The sequence below is a fragment of the Pollicipes pollicipes genome, unplaced genomic scaffold, assembly GCF_011947565.3.
Source record: "Pollicipes pollicipes isolate AB1234 unplaced genomic scaffold, Ppol_2.1 Scaffold_4881;HRSCAF=5763_pilon_pilon_pilon, whole genome shotgun sequence".
Lineage (NCBI taxonomy): Eukaryota > Metazoa > Arthropoda > Thecostraca > Pollicipedomorpha > Pollicipedidae > Pollicipes > Pollicipes pollicipes.
In genome coordinates, this window is record NW_023596576.1 from 11,739,534 (window position 1) to 11,760,211 (window position 20,678).

Here is a 20,678-nt window from a genome sequence, read left to right on the forward strand (position 1 = left end):
TAGCTGTCATCAGTACTCTGTCAAATCCAGGTTTGTGCATTTCATGTGGGAGAAAACAGTGCATAAACTAAGTAAACCCAACATAATGCCACATGATAAGCAGAGAACATCTGTGGTGCACATCATTACCTGTTTTTGTACTGGTGAGTAAATATGTTACCTTGGTGCTTTTTGTGACATGTATCTTTGCAAACCATGAGCTGGATAATTGAGCTGTTGTTGTAATTAATCATTTGTTATGAATTTTGAGCCCAGATTGCTTTTGTCATGACAGCTCTGGGGCTGGTTCACATGTTATGATCTTTGGACTGTGCGAACACAGCTGTTTGTGCCACCTAGCCATCAGTCCATATCAGCCAATGCTGTTGACTGCAAGGATATCAAAGCAGTTTTTCAACCCTACTATGTCAAGAAAGCAAATAGCTGCATTCTGACTTGCCAGTCCATGCCAAGTCTAAATGGCAATGCTGCCCTCAGGTACTGATGATGCATTGGATGGGGAAAGACAACATAGTTACACAATTTTTGCCACAAACTATGTAGCATTCATGAGTCATTTCTGTAGCTTAGCTCACTGTTGCAGGCTGCTCATAAATGCATTAGTGTGGGAGTAGGTAATGTGTTTCTTGGGCTGCGCAAAGTAGATGACATGATGCTGGGTGGCATACTGATATGAGTGTGGTAAGTTTGTGAGTGTCATTGGCCAATACAAGAAAATACTGATTTCCTGCTAGCCAAAGTTTCCCGCTAGTAAAAAATTGCATATAACACTGCTTATGTGACAGATTTGGCAGTGCTGACTGCGCAACTCTTGTGTTTCAAGTGTTATGGCTTGTGCTGTAGCTATAAAGCCTATGAGTCCCGCACATATCATTTTTCCAACGGAGTCCATCTTCCTCCTCGCCCTCAAAGCTGTCTCGCGCCCACCATGGCTCGTGACATTCGCCATCCATACGCAGAGTACCTGCTTTTTTCTTCTTGTTTTGTTCAGTTCGCCTCAAAAGCGCAGTTTTCGCCCATAATCCGTTCCTTGATTCGAACTAAGCGGGATCGAACTATCGACCGTTAATCCGACGTAAAGCCGGTTTCGCCCATGTAAACGCCCCTCGCCGAGAGGGTTAACGTCGCATGATCCGTTCCGATCTTAATTCGAATTATCCTCGGCTGCCCATGTAAACCGGGTAAATTACCCGGTTTACATGGGCAGCCGAGGATTGTCTCAGGGATCGGCAAACGGCGAGGCGCGGGACGAGCGTACCGCCAGCCCCGCGGGCACAGCGGCGGCTACTGCCGGGAGCACTGCGCACCAGATGAGCAGGAAGGGATTAGGGACGGAGCGACTGGCGATGTTATTTCAGAAAGCGGAGAAGGTGCACAAGTCATGTACGCTAGTTGGAGTGCCTCCTGCCGCCTTATAAGGCGGTAGGGTCTCCTGACTTGCGACGTCATTGTTTTGTTCAATCTTTTTTACGTAAGACACCTATCGCATATGAATAAGGCTATCGCCACCGTCATGACACTTCTTAAAGGGGAACAGCGTTGGCACCGAACAGACATGCAGCAGAGCCCGCTTTTCATCAAATTTAAACACAGTCAAACACGACGGACCACTTTTGCCGTCTGACGCGCCGACATGACGGTGAAGCTGTACTTATGCTTTACGAAACTGGATGCTGTATCCAGTTTCATGCGAGAAACCGCAGTCTGCACCATTTTCTCATTGTACTGCCAGCCGGAATGAACTCAGTTTTACTGAAAATCGGATCTTTGGCCATCGATGAATAACATAGTTGGTAAAAATAATATTTTTTTTACTTTTGATAAGCACGGTGCATTTTACAATTGGGCTGGGCTGTGGAAGACAAAGCTATTTTTTGTACTGAAAGCCGTGTCTAGCGCGCGGCAGCGCCGCGAAATTCCTTGCGTGTCGTAAAAGAACATCGCACGTTACCGATCTTTGCATGTTGACCTGTCTACGTGCGACTTTTATCAACAGGCATTCGTGTTCATACCTATTCATGCATGTCGTTAAGTTATCAAGGGGAAGGGGAGGGGCACGCGTCCCGCGGGTTACTGTATGCGTACGCCTCTGAGTTTTCGATCGATGGAGAGGGACTTGCTTGTCCAGAGATATTTGGAAACGACACAGATTATCGGGATAATGAAACTGACCACAGCTGAAACAACTTAAGATCTAGTACCTGCTTACTGTGTGTACTTTGAGCAAAGAAAATAACAGCAGGATCGCACTATTCTGCATGGCCAAGTGTGCGTGATCGGAAACATAGGGGAGAAACGACTTAAAAAGTGAGGATGCCCAAACCAATTTTGAAATGGATTATTTTCATTCGTAGGGCAAGTGCTCAAATTTCTCGGAAAGTTTGTGCGTCATGACACCCATGAGCTCCCTTTTCCCTCGGTTCCTACGTCCGCAAAGCAAACGGCACCCTTGTCCCAGGCACTGGACACTTGATTCCGCTGCCGCATGGTACCATATCATTCAGTGAACCACATCATACCACATCACATTAACCACACATCATTAAGCCCGGCCCCGCTGCTGTTCAGGGACGTCACAGATTTACCGATGGTGTTTTACCATTACCCCTGCTAACCGTGGCCGTTGCCGGGCCCTCCTCCTCTCCCCCCCCCCCCCCCCCCCCCGGCAGTGAGGGCTGCAGCGGAGTGATACTTGTACACGGTGCGCAGCACGCGGTGAGGGTTGCAGCAGAATGCATGTTGTAGACCGTGTGCAGCACGCGGTGAGGGTTGCAGCAGAATGCATGTTGTAGACCGTGTGCAGCACGCGGTGAGGGCTGCAGCAGCGTGGATCTTGTAGACGGTGTGCAGCACGCGGTGAGGGCTGCAGCAGCGTGGATCTTGTAGACGGTGTGCAGCGCGCGGTGAGGGCTGCAGCGGAGTGCATCTTGTAGACGGTGTGCAGCACGCGGTAAGGGCTGCAGCAGAGTGCATCTTGTAGACGGTGTGCAGCACGCGGTGAGGGCTGCAGCAGCGTGGATCTTGTAGACGGTGTGCAGCACGCGGTGAGGGCTGCAGCAGCGTGGATCTTGTACACGGTGTGCAGCACGCGGGGAGGCTGCAGCAGCGTGGATCTTGTAGACGGTGTGCAGCACGCGGTGAGGGCTGCAGCAGAGTGGATCTTGTACACGGTGTGCAGCAGGTAGTGAAGGCTGCAGCGGACCTTGTACACGGTGTGCGGCACGCGGTGAGGGCTTCAGCTTAGTGGACCTTGCATACGGTGTGCAGCATGCGGCAGGGGGTCCGAGGCTGAGCATGAGGTACGTGCCTACGTGCGTCGTTCACGTATAAAGTTACGTTTGGAGGGAAAGATGTCTATTCTGAAGATGGAGCACAATCGAAATGTAATAAGAGGGAAGTGGAGGGGTCTCAACTGTGTGAGATTATGCTGAGGCGTAGTTCATAATCATCGTAAATTACGTTTTAAAATGTTGTTAAACCTTCAAGCCGGGTGCGGTTGGCTTCCTCACAGGACAAGGAATGTGTCCGTCTTTGTGTCGCCCCTCTACCTCAGTTTGGAGGCGAACGGACGCTGCGTTTTGAGTATCTGACGCTTAACACAGCGTGACCGTGGGGATGGGTGGGGGTCTGCTCAGCGCAGTGCGTAACCCGGGGAAGAGAGTTGAAATGACGCAAAATGCGCAGCGTAATTTATGGATGCCCCTATGGCACACCGTGCAGCGCGGTGAACAGCACGCAGCACGCTTTCGCACGACTGTGTCACGGCGCCGCTGAGCTGGGACCTTCGGAGGCGTCCGTGAGACGGCGGGCCGCTCTACTGACCTCAGGGGCCGCCCGCACTCCACCGGCCGCGGCGCCGACACTGAGCGCCGCCTGCCGCGCCGACAATAGGCGGCCGGGTCTGCTGCAGGTCCGCTGGGCCGCTTGGCCCGTCCCGACCCCGGCCGGCGCTGAATAGGGTGCGGAGTACGGCCAGAGACGCCACGGAGGTGCGCGCGAGAAACGCTCGGCGCTGCCGCTCCGCAGCCAAGGTCGTGGCGCGAAGGTGGCGTTCGTGACGGCATGACCCGATTTAATACAATGGAATGGCAGCCCGTACACTCTGAAATCAAGTCTTGGCGATGTATAACTGCGGATCGAGACCCTTGCACCGACCTGCATGCTCGCACATTTTGACTTCAGAGCTTCATAGCTCTGTTCCGCGTGACTGGACCCTGATGCGTGCGGTGGCGTGCCATGGCGTCTGAACAAATGTTGGGCCAGCCAAACAGCGAAACATAGTCGCTGCCAGACGCGTTGCTTAGACCCTATAAAACGCATCTATGTGTGATCGACGATGAGGACGATGACGGTGGTGTGATCTGATGAGGAGGGTCCAGTCAGGTCATGTGAGGACAGCCCGGTCTGGTGAGGCGGTGTAAGGTGATGTGAGGATGGTACGATCTGATGAGGACAGTCCGGTCCAGTCATGTGAGGACAGTCCGGTCCAGTCATGTGAGGACAGTCCGATTCAGTCATGTGAGGACAGCCCTGTCCAGTCACGTGAGGACGGCGGGTGTCGTGAAGCAGATGTAGTCCGGTTTGGTGGCGTGGGCTAGTCCCGTCCGATGCTGTGTGCTGACCTGCAGTCTGCTAGAGCCGCTCGGGGCGCTCCTGGCGGTTGACATGAGGTCAGACCGCAGTCTGGGGACGGCGATGCGGCGACAGCCGGGTCTGGTGACGTACGGCCAGTCTATACTGCCACTGAGCGCTGAGTACGCGGCGGTAGTGGGATCCGGCTACGACCCGGAGACACGTGCCGGGCACGGGCGGGCCCTGCCACCTTCGAGGCCCCACGTGCTCGTGCGACGGTGCCGGACAGCGGACCAGCGGAGCCGAGTCTAGGGGACAGGGAAGACAAGAGCGGCAGGGTGACGGAGGGGCTTCGGCTCACGGCGCTGAGACGCATCCGGCGGCGGGTGTTGACACAGGTGGTGCGCCCGGCCCGACGCCTCAGCAAGCGACCCCGGCTCGCCCTGCTTCGCCGGGCAGGCCACCGAAGACCAGGCTACATCGTACCCTGACACTGAAAGACCAGCCGTCACACCTTAGGGACTGCAGGACCGAGGCCTTGCACTGGATGTCAGGAGTGATAAACCCGTGACTCCTGGTATTTTGCCAAATGACCTGGGGTGTTTGATCGTGCAGGTCTCCTTCTAACTCTGCAGCATAAAAAAACATTCACGTGTGTGTAGATGGCTGCCATTTTCCCGACGCTACTCTGCCTATGTGGGGTATTGCAGCTGAAGACATGACTCCAATTGAAAGACAAGCGATCTTGAATTTCTCGCACTTCCAATGAATGTTCAAAGATCCAGCCAGTGAATTGTTTCTATTTGTCCTTGTTGTCGTGCACTGTCGATTAGCTGCGAATGTGTTCGTATGCTTCATTTGATAAGGTCGGTGACAGTAAGGCAGACGGTCGTATTCATTTACCCGTTCCGACAGTAACATGCCGCAAAGCGTTTAGCTATCGCTCTCTTTCCGGAGACAAACTATGGCGCTGCTCGAGCCAAAGACAGAGGCCAGCCCAACATACCCAAAACAATGTGAGATGAACGTTTCCTACCCCGGGCTCTGTCACTGTTAACAGCGGTAAGGCAGCGCTGTGTTTCCTCTGTAATCGCATTCGCATTAATACCCCATCGAGTAAGATTAAATCGAGACCTTTGTCCATTAGTTTGGAGTAATTAACTCCACAACCAGCAGGTCAGATACAGATCGCCTTGATCATACAGATTAGAGTACAATTAGGTCGCGGAACGACACTGGCTACAACACTGTCACGTGCAGCAGGTGGGCGGAGGAACACATCTCATCCGCGCGCGGCCTGTTATCTCCTGACAAACGGGACAGACTCTCCACCTGTCCGGAAGAATTCCACTCCCCGGCACGTGACTTGTCAGACGGGAATGTGAAGGCAGCTGCGTGCTAGACTGGCTCGTGACGACGGATACAAACACGCTGATGCGGACGCTGGAGCTGGATCGACAGACCCACAAACTTTGCTGTCCAGGTGGAACTACTTAGTAGGCACTAGATCACGGACAGCGTCGTCAGCTCAGGATGCAGCCAATAGAAACGCAGATATCTTGAACGTTCTGGATGCTTAGAATGGGTGAATGATGTGCACATTTTGTCACTGATGTCAGGACCCGATTTGTATCAAATGGTAGTGTACAGCAGTCTGCAACACACCATGATTACGTTTTGCATGATAACTACCCAAATCGAAGTCAAAATCAGTGCAGATGCTAGGGCAGGAACAATAGTTGACGTTGGTTGTAAGAACACCAACAGATGCTTTGTTTTGAAGCCTAGAAAATATTTCAATATCATTGGCGGCTTGTTGACTCACTGGCTGGGGTGACCTGTAGCCCTTTTTTAATCATGCACTTTCATTTGGGTGCTGAGAAGGATTGAGGGTGCCGAAAAGTTTTCCACCTTTTTTACAACGCAACGAAAATTTCCATATCAAAAGTAGCACTTTAATTCCAACGCGGGCGCAACGGCAGATTGTTTATCCTACCTAAGACTCTGTATGCACAGCTCACCACCCTGTCATAGCACCGCACGGCTCTGGACAGTGGGAGTCTCGAGCCGGGGACGCTGCGTGACGCTGCTCCTGGCCGCCAGCGAGGCCGCAATCAATGCCAGCCGGCACTCTCTGCTCCTCAGGCTTGGGCGTCGCCTGGGGCTCCCAACTGATGGAGAGCAAGATCAAAGAGCTGGGCTCACTCCTGCTACAGGTACGCTGTCAGCGTCGCTCAGGGTCGCACTGGTGAAGCAGCCAGTGAGGCCAGTGGGCGATGCTGTGGGACCGTCTTGCCGAACTATGACGTAATGGCGCATGATTTGGCGGTCTTATGAATATTCGTATCACTTATGCTGGAAGGCAGCTGTTCGAGCTCCAATGTTCTAAGCGCTGACGTACGTAAGCGCTTATGTTCGTACTGCAGACGTCCGAGACTGCAGAAGTCCTTGCGTAGAAATGTTTCCATCTGCGATCGTTCACCATTGCTACCGCTCATATATAAGATGCTGCTAACGCTAGTGTTTGTAAGCGGTGTGTTATTGTCGCAGCCGACGACACAGTAGATGCTCGTAAGTGCGTACGTTCGTATCGCAGATTTTTGTATGTCAAAACAACTTACCAGATCAGGAGCCATGCGGAGAATTAGGAAGAATGGCTCTGGGAATTGACGATAATGCCAATATTATCTGTTACGTTCAGTTTGGCTGAATCCTTTGCATTACAGTGCTGCAGTATCAGTATTAGGTATGTCATAGAGATGTTTTGTGATAATGCTAAATCTATCGCATTAAAATCGTTACTAATCGAATTTTCATGGTGACGTGGCATGGTGTGGTCAGCTAAGGCCCTTGAGGGTTTGCGCATATCGTGTTGCCTGCAGTCAATACACGAGCTATTTTGGACAACTTCTTATGGACCACGATTCTTAGAGAAACTATTCTACCGTGTGCCCAGTTCTTTTCTCCGTCAGGCCGTCACAGTTATTTTCGGCCCCTGTTCCACCCTGGTAAAGGTAGTCAAACTTCTAACCCATGTGACAGTATAGAGCCAAGCTTTCATTACCAGTGGATTAATGTAGACTCAAGCACTCAATCCGTTTACTGAGATATCATAACCTAACTGCACAGTGCGCCGGATGGTTCATATCTGCCGAATCTCTCGACCGAGGTCTCGATTTACCGTACACTCTGGCTACTCGTATTACGAACACCGGAGTTGAATGGACGCTCGCAATTATGAGACCAACGACTGGTGGCCTGCGTGCGCAGACGCTGGAGGGGTTCGTGTTCATCGTGGCCTCGGATGGCACCGTTATCTACATCTCCGAGACGGCCTCCGTACATCTGGGTCTATCGCAGGTCAGTACCGGCGAGCGGCGGGCGGGACGACCTCCGTACATTTGAGTCTATGGCAGGTTAGTGCCAGCGAGCGGCGGGAGGGACGGCCTATATACATCTGGGTCTATCGCAGGTCAGTGCCAGCGAGCGGCGGGAGGGACAGCCTATATACATCTGGGTCTATCGCAGGTCAGTGCCAGCGAGCGGCGGGGGGGACAGCCTATATACATCTGGGTCTATCGCAGGTCAGTGCCAGCGAGCGGCGGGGGGACGGCTTATATACATCTGGGTCTATCGCAGGTCAGTGCCAGCGAGCGGCGGGAGGGACGGCTTATATACATCTGGGTCTATCGCAGGTCAATGCCAGCGAGCGGCGGGCTGGACGACCTCCGTACATTTGAGTCTATCGCAGGTCAGTGCCAGCGAGCGGCGGGCACGCGGGTGGGACGACCTCCGCATATCTGCGTCTATCACGGGTCAGTTTCAGCGACTGGTAGGCGGAACGGTCTCCGTACACCGGGGTCTGTCCCAGGTGAGTGTCAACGAGCGGCGGGCGGGACGGCCGGGCCTCTGCCTCGCTGGCTGACTGCTCGCCAAGCCCGTAGTCACATGTGCGAGTGTGGCACGTCGGTGAGCAGGCGCAGGTATAGTGTGGAGACGCACCTGCTGCGCAGCCGGCCACCGCCACCGTGTCCGTTTTGATCAGACTCTGTTATGATCTCCCACAGCAAAATTTCAGGCAGCACGAGCACTGCGCCGTCTTTGTTCTCCATCTGTCGCCCTGGGTGCAGTGGCCGCCACTGGCGCGGCGTGCCCTGTCACCAGCGTCACCGTTCGTCACGCGCCCTCGCCCGCCCCACAGCTAACCCGTGTGAATGGCTCGGCTGTTTGCCGGCACAGGGTCTCAGTCCTGGCTCTGTGTTTGAGGGGCAGGTCCAGTTTCTCCGACAGGAATGTGGGATTTGTCATTCCAGACGGCATGCCGACGCGTCTAGATGGGTTGACTTCACACACCGCACCACCGCGTGTGTGGTCTGACTGTATTAGCGCAAAGCGCTGAGTCCCGGTCCGACCAACTTGACAAATGCGGTGTTCCGCCATCGTTCCAATTCCTCTCGTGATCTGAGCGCTGTGCTGCATTTTCGCGTACCCCTGTTCTATTAGCTACCGCTGATGCGTCACATCCCCCCCCCCCCCCTGTGTGTTTGGGTTGTGTGTCGGAGTTGTGTGTTGGGGTTGTGTATTCGGGTTGCGTGCTCACTTCATCTGTCGTGGTGCTCCGCATCTGTGGTGAGCTGCTGTGGTGGCGTGCTGCTGGCAGCTCAGCCAGGACCCGTGCCGTGCTCAGCTCCTGTTCGGCTGCTGTGGTGGTGTGCTCCTGATTGAGCTGCCAGGACCCGTGCCATGCTCAGCTCCTGTTCGATTGCTGTGGTGGTGTGCTCCTGATTGAGCGGCCAGGACCCGTGCCATGCTCAGCGCCTGTTCGGCTGCTGTGGTGGTGTGCTCCTGATTGAGCTGCCAGGACCCGTGCAGTGCCCAGTTCCTGCTCGGCTGCTGACCTGCCGCCGCCGCCGCCGTCGCCGCCGCCACCGCTCTGTCGGCGGTAGCCGCCCCTCACCAGGCAGCGGGCTGCTCTCGCTTGCCACTCCTTGGCACCGCTCAGCGAAGTGAGGGTCTCTCTCCTGGCCGATATGGTACGCAGACCTGGGCCCGCCCGGCGGATAGGGGAGGGCACGGCTGGACCGGGGCCCGCACAGCGGCTAGGAGAGGCCACGGCCGGACCGGGGCCCGCACTGCGGGTAGGAGAGGCCACGGCCGGACCGGGGCCCGCACGGCGGGTAGGAGAGGCCACGGCTGGACCGGGGCTCGCACTGCGGGTAGGAGAGGCCACGGCTGGACCGGGGCCCGCACTGCGGGTAGGAGAGGCCACGGCTGGACCGGGGCCCGCACGGCGGGTAGGAGAGGCCACGGCTGGACCGGGGCCCGCACGGCGGGTAGGAGAGGCCACGGCTGGACCGGGGCCCGCGCACAGCGTATTGTGAAGGGTAAGGCACATCAGGGGCCGGACTGGATCAGGTTCATGGGTGGGTCAAGCAGCCGGGGACCGTCGATTTGGCTCGGTGGTGCAGAAACCGGACGATAGACGTCTGCAGCAGACAATTGTTATTAACTGGTAAGCATACAAGGTTGTGTCACGGGGACAAGTTCGTTTTTCACTGAAACCCCAAGTCAGTGCGTCGCAGTCTCGCCGACTCAAAGCAGTATGGGATGTCTTCCATCCAGCTATTCTTCCTTGCCTACCTCAGATTTGTTGGACACTTTATTTAGTTGCGGAATATTTAAACATGTAATAAATTTCATAAAACGGGGTATACATGCCCCATATATACATGTATGATACGTGCCCCCGACGGCCAGCATGTAAATACGCTTATTGTGAGGATTTGTTCCGTATCTGCCGGACAATTGATGTTCAACTAAATGCAAGCTTTTGCGAGCAAACGGGTCATCCGTCTTGCCACATTCGGCTCACAGCAGATTGGAAGCATCCGGAAGTGTTCAACTTAGGCCACAATTAAAACAAAAACGCACAAGATACACAAACAGAACAGGTAGCACATATGTATAGTTCAAAAAGATGAGGCGAATCATAACATGCAAAGCCTTCTTAGGGGTGTGTGAAGCTAACAGGGTCATGCTGCACATCTATCTGCAACACAGACAAAACATGCAGTAACCCCAATCATGGATGTCGATTTGTAAAATGACTGAGAGGCCAGATTCGTGGAAGTCGTCACGAGGGAACAGGTCCAAAAATTTCTCAGATTTCGTGCCTTACGTTCTGGCCATCCATTGTAAACCTAGACATAAATGTATATGTATATATATATATATATATAAATTATATATAAACGTAAATTGGATTTACATATTTTTAAAGCTCATGCGTGTAGCTCCAGCAATCATACATGGAAGCCCTGTAGATTGCATTACCTTCTCACAAAGCCACCTGTTTGGTGAAGGTGAAGGGGTGCAGCTGCAGCTTTCTCTTACATACGGAAGAATTAAATTGATGAATAGGTTACCATTACTTGCTAAGATAATTTGTTGAGCATTTATATAAACGAACGGAGTGTCCATTGGCTGCATATAAGTGGCTGTGCAGCCCATTTATACGCCGGTTCTGGACACACCGAAATTTCATCGATAAGACATATGAATTGTAGTGAATGTTAAAATTAGTGAATTCATATTAATTATAGTTATCATAGTTATTGTGATATATCATAATTATTAAATGTATAAATAAATAAATAAATTAATTAATTAATAAATATATATGTATATATATGTACATATATTTATATTATATATATGTATTATATATATATATAAATATATAATACATATATATAATATAAATATATATACATATATATACATATATATATATATACATATATATATATACATACATATATATATATATATATATATATATATATGTAAATATATATTTATATACAAAAGCTATTGTTGCTGTTAATTACCCGCATAATTCAAGAATATGACCTCCAACTTTTCCCTACTGCGCTTAGGCCAGTGCCCTCCTGTTTAGAATCCCTTTGCCACGCTCTTCTCAATAACACAAATTGCGAGCCAGCTATACGCCTGGGGGACACCGTCCCAGTCTGTTGTGTCTCGGAAGGGTGTGTGGCGTGGTGTGGTGTGAAGGGTGTGCAAGTGGCCGTCGCCCATTTCGCTTAGAACTTGTGAAAATGATGCACCCGGCACAGCAGTTCCATGCGCGATGCACGCTGAGCGTAACAGCGTTGTTAGTTAGCTGGCTCCCCATTTACCATGCGGTTATACCGACGTACGCATACTCGGCGCTCAATTGCAGTGGCATCGTAAACGTAGAACTTAGATCGAAATAGAGTCGTAAATTTGCCTTCCCATCAACCTGTTTTGGATTCAGAATGATCACCTTTGTCTAGAATCGAACAGTGGGAGAACTCCATAAAGCAATTTTGGCCATGCGCGCTCGCAAGCCTTCCAGCAAAAACCCCGGCGCCCGGCGTTGCAGTCTCCGAAGACCTTGCCGCATCGATCCCGCGTTTAACACCAGGCGTTGGCCAATGGGCAGGCAAAAACGACAACGTTTCTGGAGAAAGTGCCTTCAAACGCTTTTGATGTCAACTGGAACGTGCAGAAAGTGTTTCGGAAATATGTTTCGGCTGTGCAATCTTTATATTTATGATAGAACCGGATTAGAATTCACAGCACCGTGACCTGGCTCTAGAATTTGGTGGTAGAACTAGACCAATAAAGATAAAATCTCCATTTGCATGTTGTTGTCGCTGTTGACATCTTTAGAAGAAGAGCTGAAAATTCTGAAAGTTAGATATACGCCGCAGTCCAATTTCTGAATGGTACGAATTGATTTCAAGGGACTTTTTGAACTACTATTTCACGATAGCTGGTCTCGGGCGCCAAGCGCCCACTGACCACAGCTGGCTGGCAGGGCCTCCCTCGCCTGCCGCCGGCAGCTGGAGGCGGGCCCAACAGCCGGCCGGTCTACAGCGGCACGCTGGGCCACAGCCAGTGCGGGGGGGGGGGAGGACGGCCTGGCCGCCGAGGGAACAGCACGCAGCACAGTACAGCCTTACGACAGCACGCGGCAACGGCGGAGCGGCGACACCACGGCAGCGGCCGGCCCGCGGCAGCTCGCCAGCAGCCGTCGGCGGCCGGGCCGGCCCGCAGGGCCGCGGCACGCCGTCCAGTGACGGCTGGAGCTCCGGGCCGCCGTGACTGACCGGCCTGTCGCGGCGGCCCGGCAGTGGCGCCAGCGGACGTCCATGGGTCGAGCGTCGGACATCGACAGCACAGATGTGTGCCGCTGAGGTCTCTACAAAGCAGGCGCCGCCTGCGTGTTGTTCTGCCGGATATGCGTGTGCCCCTCCGGCGGCCGCCTGCGCCGACGAACTGAGCGCTCACAAGCCGCACACTAAGCCGACGCTGTACCCGAACAGGCGCAGTGCCTATAATGTGCGATACGGTGTGCTTAATCACGCTTTCAAGGCACACCGATGGCCGCGCAAAACAATGGTTGTGGGAGGGTTCGTCCCGCCCGGTTGATGTATTTCCAGCGGCGCTCACAGCAGATCCCTCACCGCCACTTCCCGCATTGATTTGCTTGAAATCGATGCACTTCAAACGGGACCGGGAGTGCGACGGACTGTCGATTGTTCAACCGAGGCCTCCCGCACACGCACGGCTTATCTACCGTCAGATTACGTGGCGTATCTTTCGCCTACAATGCGTGACTTATCTGGCGTAGGATCACCCATTCGTTTTCTGTTAAGATGACCTTAGTCATCTTTCAACACACGATGCATCCCTGAATGGGATCATTAAACCCTCGTTGGGCAAAGGGGCAGCAGACTCAGCATAACATTTTCGAAGCTTTGCTGGATCGAACTGGGTGCTAATCCCGGTCTAATCCTGGCCTAACATGCAAAGCAGATATTTCATGTGAGCCGTGTGTGTGTGTGGGGGGGGGGGGGGGTCGCCGGAGCCTCTTTGAGTTCGAAACGTATGGTGTGCCTATGTCTAACAGGATTGGTGTCAAATCATTGGAAACGTTTACTGGGCACAATAGCACCTTGACTGTACCTTGACTGACCAAGCACCTTGACTGTAAGCTTCTATCAGCGCAAAAACACTGAAAAGGCCAAATGACATCTGCATTTCGGAGGACAGTCCATCGTCGGGTAATGGACCCGACGGAGAAACGTCATCTGATGTCATCTGATGTCATCTGATGTCATCTGATCGAAGAATGATATGCGAACATCGATAGTTGTATTGAGAGAATCATTTGGTCAGTCAACCGACGAATGGTTATCAACCTAATTGCGGCGACACTATTTTAGTCTACGTTGCATTTTCTGCACTTTTATGACCTGAAGTCAAGGTGATTTGTGTATGATGAAGCATTAATCGGCTCAGAGACGGGTTGTGGCTTATGAAAGAATAACTTCCAGTGCCCGTCTACGTCTACGTGCAGCGCCCGGCCTCCACATACGGTGGTGCTGCCCGGCAGGGTATGTGTGGCACTCGGCCTCCACATACGGTGGTGCTGCCCGGCAGGGTATGTGTGGCACCCGGCCTCCACATATGGTGGTGCTGCCCGGCAGGGTACATGCGGCGCCCGACCTCCACACACGGTGGTGCTGCCCGGCAGGTGGAGCTGACGGGGAACAGCATCTATGACTACATCCACAGCTCGGACGTCGAAGAGATGGCTGCCATGCTGGGCCAGCGGGTGGGCCTGGAGGCGGACCAGCCGTACCATGCTGACGAGCAGGCGGTTGGAACCGGTCAGAAATTGGCCGGCGCTGGTGAGAAGCTGGGCGGCGCTGGTGAGAGATTGACGGTGCTGGTGAGAGACTGACCGGCAGAGATCAGAGGCTAGGTGATGCTAGTGAGAGGCTGGGCAACGCTGGTGACAGACTGACCGGCACAGGCCAGAGACTGGCCGGCGCTGATGGGAGACTGACTGGCACGGACGAGAGACTGGGCGGTGGTGGTGAAGACTGGGCGTCACTGGTGAGAAACTGACTGGAGCTGGTGAGGGACTGACCAGTGCTGGTGAGAGACTGGGTGGCACGGATGAGAGACTGGGCGGTAGTGGTGAGAGACTGGGTGGCGCTGGTGAGAGACTGGGCAATGGTAATGGGAGACTGGGCGGCGCTGGTGGGAGAATGGGTGGCGCTGGTGAGAGACTGACCGGGGCTGGTGAATGTCTGGATGGCACGGATGAGAGACTGGGTAATAGTTGTGAGAGAGTGGGTGGCGCTGGTAAGAGAATGGGTGGCGCTGGTGAGAGCGGTGGTGAGAACCGACACCGCCGTGACAAGGTTGAGGGTCTAAACGGTGGTAACACGCTCGTCGAAGGATGAAATGCGCACATTGATAGTTCTGTTGCAAGAAGTCATCACAGGTGGAGAAAACCCGTCGTTGCTTACATACATAGAATGGGTAACCGGATGGGGTCAATAAAATGAATCGGTAACGGGGTTGGGTCGATACCAATTTTGGCAAAATTGCGGCATGAGCCAAGGTATCCATAGCGCGTTCAGGACATGTTGAGTAGAGGCCTTAACGAATACTTTCTAATGCAACTTGTTGTCCTTTTGATAACAGCCTCCCGAACACACGGCTTTAGTCGGTTATTAACGTAAAAGATGGGTGTCAAAGCTCTTAAAATCCTTCCATAATTTAGAAAAATGCCAATAAAAACTCAAACGGGTGAATAACCGGCAGGTGCGACCGATGGGGTAGCGTCATAGTAAGTGAACAGCTTTGCGTTTGTGTCGAGTCCAGAGACTTTAATGCCAACTTAACTAGACCGATATTAGGGCCAATAACAGAATGCATTACTGCGTTGTAATTGTCATATCAAAAGTATCACTTTAATTCCAACGCGGGCGCAACGGCAGATTGTTTCTCCCACCTAAAACTCTGTGTGCACAGCTCACCACCCTGGCACAGCATCGCACGGCTCTGGACAGTGGGGGTCTTGAGCCGGGGACACTGTGCGACGCTGCCAATTACAAGTAAAGTCAGACGTGCAGGGATGGCTGAGACGCACGCAGTCCGTACGCGGAGATCACCAGTCCTGTTGTCCTCGCTGCGGCCCATTCAGAGGTGCTTCACCAGCGGGCGAGCGGACGCCGACAGCGCCCCTCCTTCCGCCGGCAGACTTTGAAGTGGAGTGTAGCTTCGTCGTGCGCATGAAGTGCGTTCTGGCCAAGAGGAACGCCGGTCTGACAGCCGGCGGCTATAAGGTAACGGGCAGGGGCGAAGACAAGGGGTGCAGGAGCTCTCGCTGGGCTGGACATACGCCCGTTCAGTGACAAACGGGCAGGTGCTGAAATTACAGCACCACCCGCATATGGAACGACTGCGGTATTATAACGGCATGCCGGCATGCGGCATTATAACGGCATTTTAACGGCATTGTACGGCATAGTTCGTTTCACTTAAGACATTGGTAACACCGTCGCGCTCATTTCACTGACTGTAGCGGAGTGTCCATAAGTTTTGTATTGTTCAAAAAGGATGTTTGCTGTTAGATCTAAAGAAAAGCCAAACTCCCAGCGTCGCAATGCCTTGTTTGTTTTCTATATCAAAGCCCCCATTGCACCAACAGGTCTTTGCTCTTAATACGCATAGCAACCCCTCCTCGAGGTTTGCGTGGTGTTGTCACATAGTTATCGCTGTCTTCCGTAACGGTACCATATCATACGGCATTGCGTAGGTACCTGCATGCTATTGAGCCTACTGGTGGTTGTCCGCCCTGGCTTGTAGGAGCCACGCGCCAGAGATACCTCTGTCACAAACTACTGCCGTCCGCAAGCTGTTACATGTGACGTCAAAAGTAACCACATCACAACGATTTGTGCGGGTCCTACGCTCCAGTATGGGTGTGGCATACCTACCCGTGACGTCATAAGTGACAACGGAGATTGACAATAAAGAACGGACCATGCCAATGTCGGATTGGTGAGCCAATGCGCCTGGCTAGAACAGCATCAGCTGACGCCGATCCGGGCCCAGCTGACCGCGCTTCGACCCCTAACCGGCCACGGCGCTCCCCTCGCCCCCACCGCCGCGCTCCCAACCGTGACCTGTGACCTCATTCCACGCCGCAGGCGATTCACTGCAGCGGCTACCTCAAGTGCCTGCGGCCGTACTCGGGCGTCAGCGCCGGCCAGGTGCGGGGCCTGGTGGCCGTGGGCCACTCGCTGCCCTCCTCGGCCGTCACCGAGGTCAAGATGGCCGGCAGCACGTTCATGTTCCGCGCGAGCCTCGATATGAAGCTCATCTTCCTAGACGCGAGGTGAGAGGCCGCGTGGGCACGCTGAGGCGTTTGGACAGGAGGCAGCAATGGAGGGCAATAAAGGCCGACAAGAGTGTTAGGGAGCACAGTGTAAAGTAAGGAAGGAAATCGTTCACGTTCTTACCCGGTAAATGCTTCTTTAATGAGTGAGGCAATTAGTGCAAACAATACCATTCATTTCACACGTACCTTGCTTCATTTCTTTCAGTTCCCTGGGGAATAGACAAGCGATTTACATACATCATTCCTAGCCACCTCATTGTCACAGTAATGGCTGTCGACACGCGTGTATGCAGTGCTTGCCCGCACGCGGGTGCAGCTTTGGTTCCGCATGCGACGCTCACACAGCGCGATTGTGCGAATATCTCCGGGCATCGATTTGCCATTGCCTGTACCGAATGGCCTACACCGCTGCGCCGGTCGTGACGCACGAACAAGGGCGCATACAGCAGTTGGTAAGCAGACCCTCCCCACCTATTCACCGCCACTGAGATCTCTGACACGGACTTAACCCGTCGATATGAGCCCCGGACACGAACTCAGCAGCTTAAAACAACGGGCTTTGTGACGTAATGTGTGTCGTGTGACGTGATGAATGCGACGAAGTCGGCCCCCAGAGCTCCCGCTGATAGGGGGACCGCTGGCGTGATGTCCCCAGCCCGAGGTGGTGCGTGTGGCACGAGCGGCGCTCTGACGAGTGCGGTTGCCGCAGAGTGCTGCCTCTGACCGGGTACGAGCCGCAGGACATGATCGAGAAGACGCTCTACCACTTCGTGCACGCCCACGACGCCCACAGCGTGGCTCAGGCGCACAGACTGCGTACGTGTTTTGCCGTAGGGCCGCCAGCGTGTGTGGAGCGATCGCACCGGAGTGTCGTCCTCTCTTACGACGGAAAGTGCATCTGAAACCACCCCTTGACGTTTGTTGCTCTCTTCACCCGTGCCTGATTCCATGGTCGCCAACTGTGATAGCGGGGATTCCCTGACGAAGAGCTAGTTGGATTGATCGGTATTTGGCTTAAGTGGCACTTCGACCGCTTTAAGAGAAACGGTGTGGTGAGTCAGCTGGTTATCTGGCGCATTACACTGGACCACAGCTGGAGATGTAATGGCTCAGCGAGCGGTCTGCAACTCGCCATAATGAACGTAGCGCAGGATGTAACGAGCCGGCGAGCCATCTGCTGCGTGACAGTGAGCGCAACGAAAAAAAGCGCAAACTGCCTGCATGCTGTGGCTTGTTGCGAAGCCTTGTGACACTAGCCGACGCGCACTACATCCTGCTTTTACAGTGTTATACAAGGGCCAGGCGAAGACCAAGTACTACCGGTTTCTGACCAAGTCGAGCGGCTGGGTGTGGCTGCAGAGCTACGTCACCATCGTCCACAACAGCAGGTCTTCCCGGCCGCACTGCATCGTCAGCGTCAACCACGTGCTCAGGTCGGACAGACGGTGTCAGAAGACAGGAGGCTGGCCGCTGTCATTTGGCGCCGTCAGCCTTGCAATGCGAACATGCGCGCTGTGGACGGCCAAGCAGACTTGTGCGATACATCGCTGTGAGGCCGACGGGTGACCTTCGTTCTAGGTGTAACGCATGGACAGGCGACCAGGGTTCCTCATCTTTATCCCAGACAGCTGCCCATCAGAGCAAGTCGCTGGCACTTCTCCCTTAGACGTGAAGGCAGCACACATGCTTAGAATAAGCAGAAATTCTTTCCGAATAATGTAGAGTGAAGTTTTGTTCGATCACGGAAAAACGCTTAATGTTTGGAATAATAAGAGAGCAAATTTCAGCCTGGTCATGCCAGCGAGTGGTTGGCACGTGGCTAATGCCGCCACACAGCAGCTCACTGCAGCCAAGCTCATCGCTTTTCTAAAAGCTCTTCTCTTTTCTTTTAGTTCATTTATTTGCCGCCGGCTTCGCCCATCAGTCCATAAAAGTCCTGGGTCCCAGCCTGCCCGGACCGCTGACCGGCGAACGTGGCCGGTCAGGTCACGGCTCCGCCCGGGGGCCGGCGCTCACCGGCGGCCGGCCAGCGCGAGCCGCTAGCAGACAGGCTCCTGTGGCGCGCTCGAGCTATCGGAGCGGCGGCGCCACCCAAACGAGATGCGGCTTCGTGGCCACCTGCCACCCCGGCCTGCCAGCCGGCTGATCGGAGATAGGTCACAGAGCCCGCGGTTCGAAACGCACCGCTCCGCCAGTCTCTCCCAGGGGAGAGAAGGGCGGGGGGGGGGCAAGGGGTTTGAAACGCGCCACTCCGCCAGTCTCTCCTAGAGGAGGGAAAGGGGGAGGGGCAAGTTCTGATGCCTACTGTATATGCGGCCATTCCAGACAAAGCCACCCACCCCTGACCCCGGAAAATTAAAGACGTGAGACACAGCGCAGTGCCGTTGAGGAGGGGGAGGGGGGAGGGGCTGACGTCATCCTGCGCCCAATATAATGATCAGAGGCTGGCGGCGGACCGAGCGGCTGACCGCCGGTGTCCTCCCGCCGCAGTGACGTAGAGGCCGGCGGCACGTGTCTGGACGCCAGCCAGCTGCAGCCGAGCTCCGGCCGCCGCCAGGAGGAGCTGCTGACGCCGAAGCGCAGCCGCTGCTCGGCACGCGGCCCCGGCGGCCAGTCCTACCAGCCGGGCCACGCCGCCGAGGCGCTCGTGACGTACAGTGCGGCGTACCCGGAGCCGGGCGAGCCTGGTCTGCAGCCGCACACAGCAGCGGCCGCGTCCTGCCTGCCGTACAGGCGCCAGCCGGCCGGCGGGCCGGCCGAGGCGGACCCGGCCGCCTGCGAGGCTGACTCGCGGCTCCGGCTGGCCCCGGACCACCTAGCTCTCAGCGACGCTCTGGAAGACTGCGGCTCCGGTCTGCTCTGTGAGTACCCGGCCGTGAATACTGAGGCGGACGTCCGGTACCAGGAGAATGGCGTACGGTACCAGGAGAATAACGTCCGGTACCAGGAGAGCGACGGACGGTACCAGGGGAGCGACGGACGGTACCAGGAGAACGACGTCCGGTACCAGGAGAATAACGTCCGGTACCAGGAGAGCGACGGACGGTATCAGGAGAACGAAGGGAGGTACCAAGGGGGCGGCGGGCAGTACCTGGTTTCCGACGAACGGTACGACATGGTACAAGCCCGGTACCACGAGTCCCCTGTACAGTATCGAGAGTCCCACGAACAGTATCAGGATAATGATGGAGGGTACCAGGATACCGATGGCAGGTACCGGCAAAATGGCGGGACTTACCAAGACAACAACCGGCGTCCCCTTGATAACGACGGCAGGTGCCAGGGCGGCAGCGACTACATGGAACTTGTCCAACTCGAAAACATTGACGACCAGCGTCAGGAGGCCCGCGGGATCTACCGGGACGTCGGAGAGACTTTGCTCTTTGTCCGGTGCGGGGAGGCTGGCGAGCCGAGCCAGAATGGCGCCGGTGAGCTGGAGCGCGGTCCTGACGGAGAGCCGTCGCCCCTATACCAGCCGGCGGCCGTCATCCGCCCGCCGCGAGAGGGTGCCGTGGCGGCGGCGGCGCGGGCCGCGCCCGACGCCCACCGCTGGCAGGAGCCGTTCCTCGCCTTCCAGCCGCTGGCGCCGCCGGCCGAGCCGTGCTGCCCGGCCGACCACTGCCGAGAGTCCGGGCAGAAGCTGGGCGGCTTCTGCCCGGAGGCGCACTGCCCGGACGGCGACTGCCCGGAGCGGTACCGGGGGCGACCGCTGGCGGAGGGCGTCCCGCTGGCCGGGTCGAACCCGCCGGCCGACGGCCCGGTGCCACATCTCTGCGACTGCCCGCCCGCCGCGGCAGGCTACACCAGCGTGATCGTGGACTCGCAGCTCTACGCCCAGAACCAGTACGTGCACTGA

At 54.9% G+C, this 20,678-nt stretch overlaps 1 protein-coding gene across 1 annotated transcript in view; it reads left to right on the forward strand.

The window, feature by feature from the left end:
• LOC119099840 (single-minded homolog 1) overlaps positions 1-20,678 on the forward strand; it is a 44,894-nt gene extending 24,216 nt beyond the window's left edge. Inside the window, exons 5-14 of the mRNA XM_037222935.1 lie at positions 14,159-14,269; positions 15,348-15,363; positions 15,679-15,764; positions 16,632-16,819; positions 17,532-17,638; positions 18,108-18,255; positions 19,313-19,346; positions 19,605-19,940; positions 20,298-20,541; positions 20,620-20,678. Of these exons, the coding sequence (XP_037078830.1) occupies positions 14,159-14,269; positions 15,348-15,363; positions 15,679-15,764; positions 16,632-16,819; positions 17,532-17,638; positions 18,108-18,255; positions 19,313-19,346; positions 19,605-19,940; positions 20,298-20,541; positions 20,620-20,678 (1,329 nt within the window). The remainder of the gene's footprint in view (positions 1-14,158; positions 14,270-15,347; positions 15,364-15,678; positions 15,765-16,631; positions 16,820-17,531; positions 17,639-18,107; positions 18,256-19,312; positions 19,347-19,604; positions 19,941-20,297; positions 20,542-20,619) is intronic.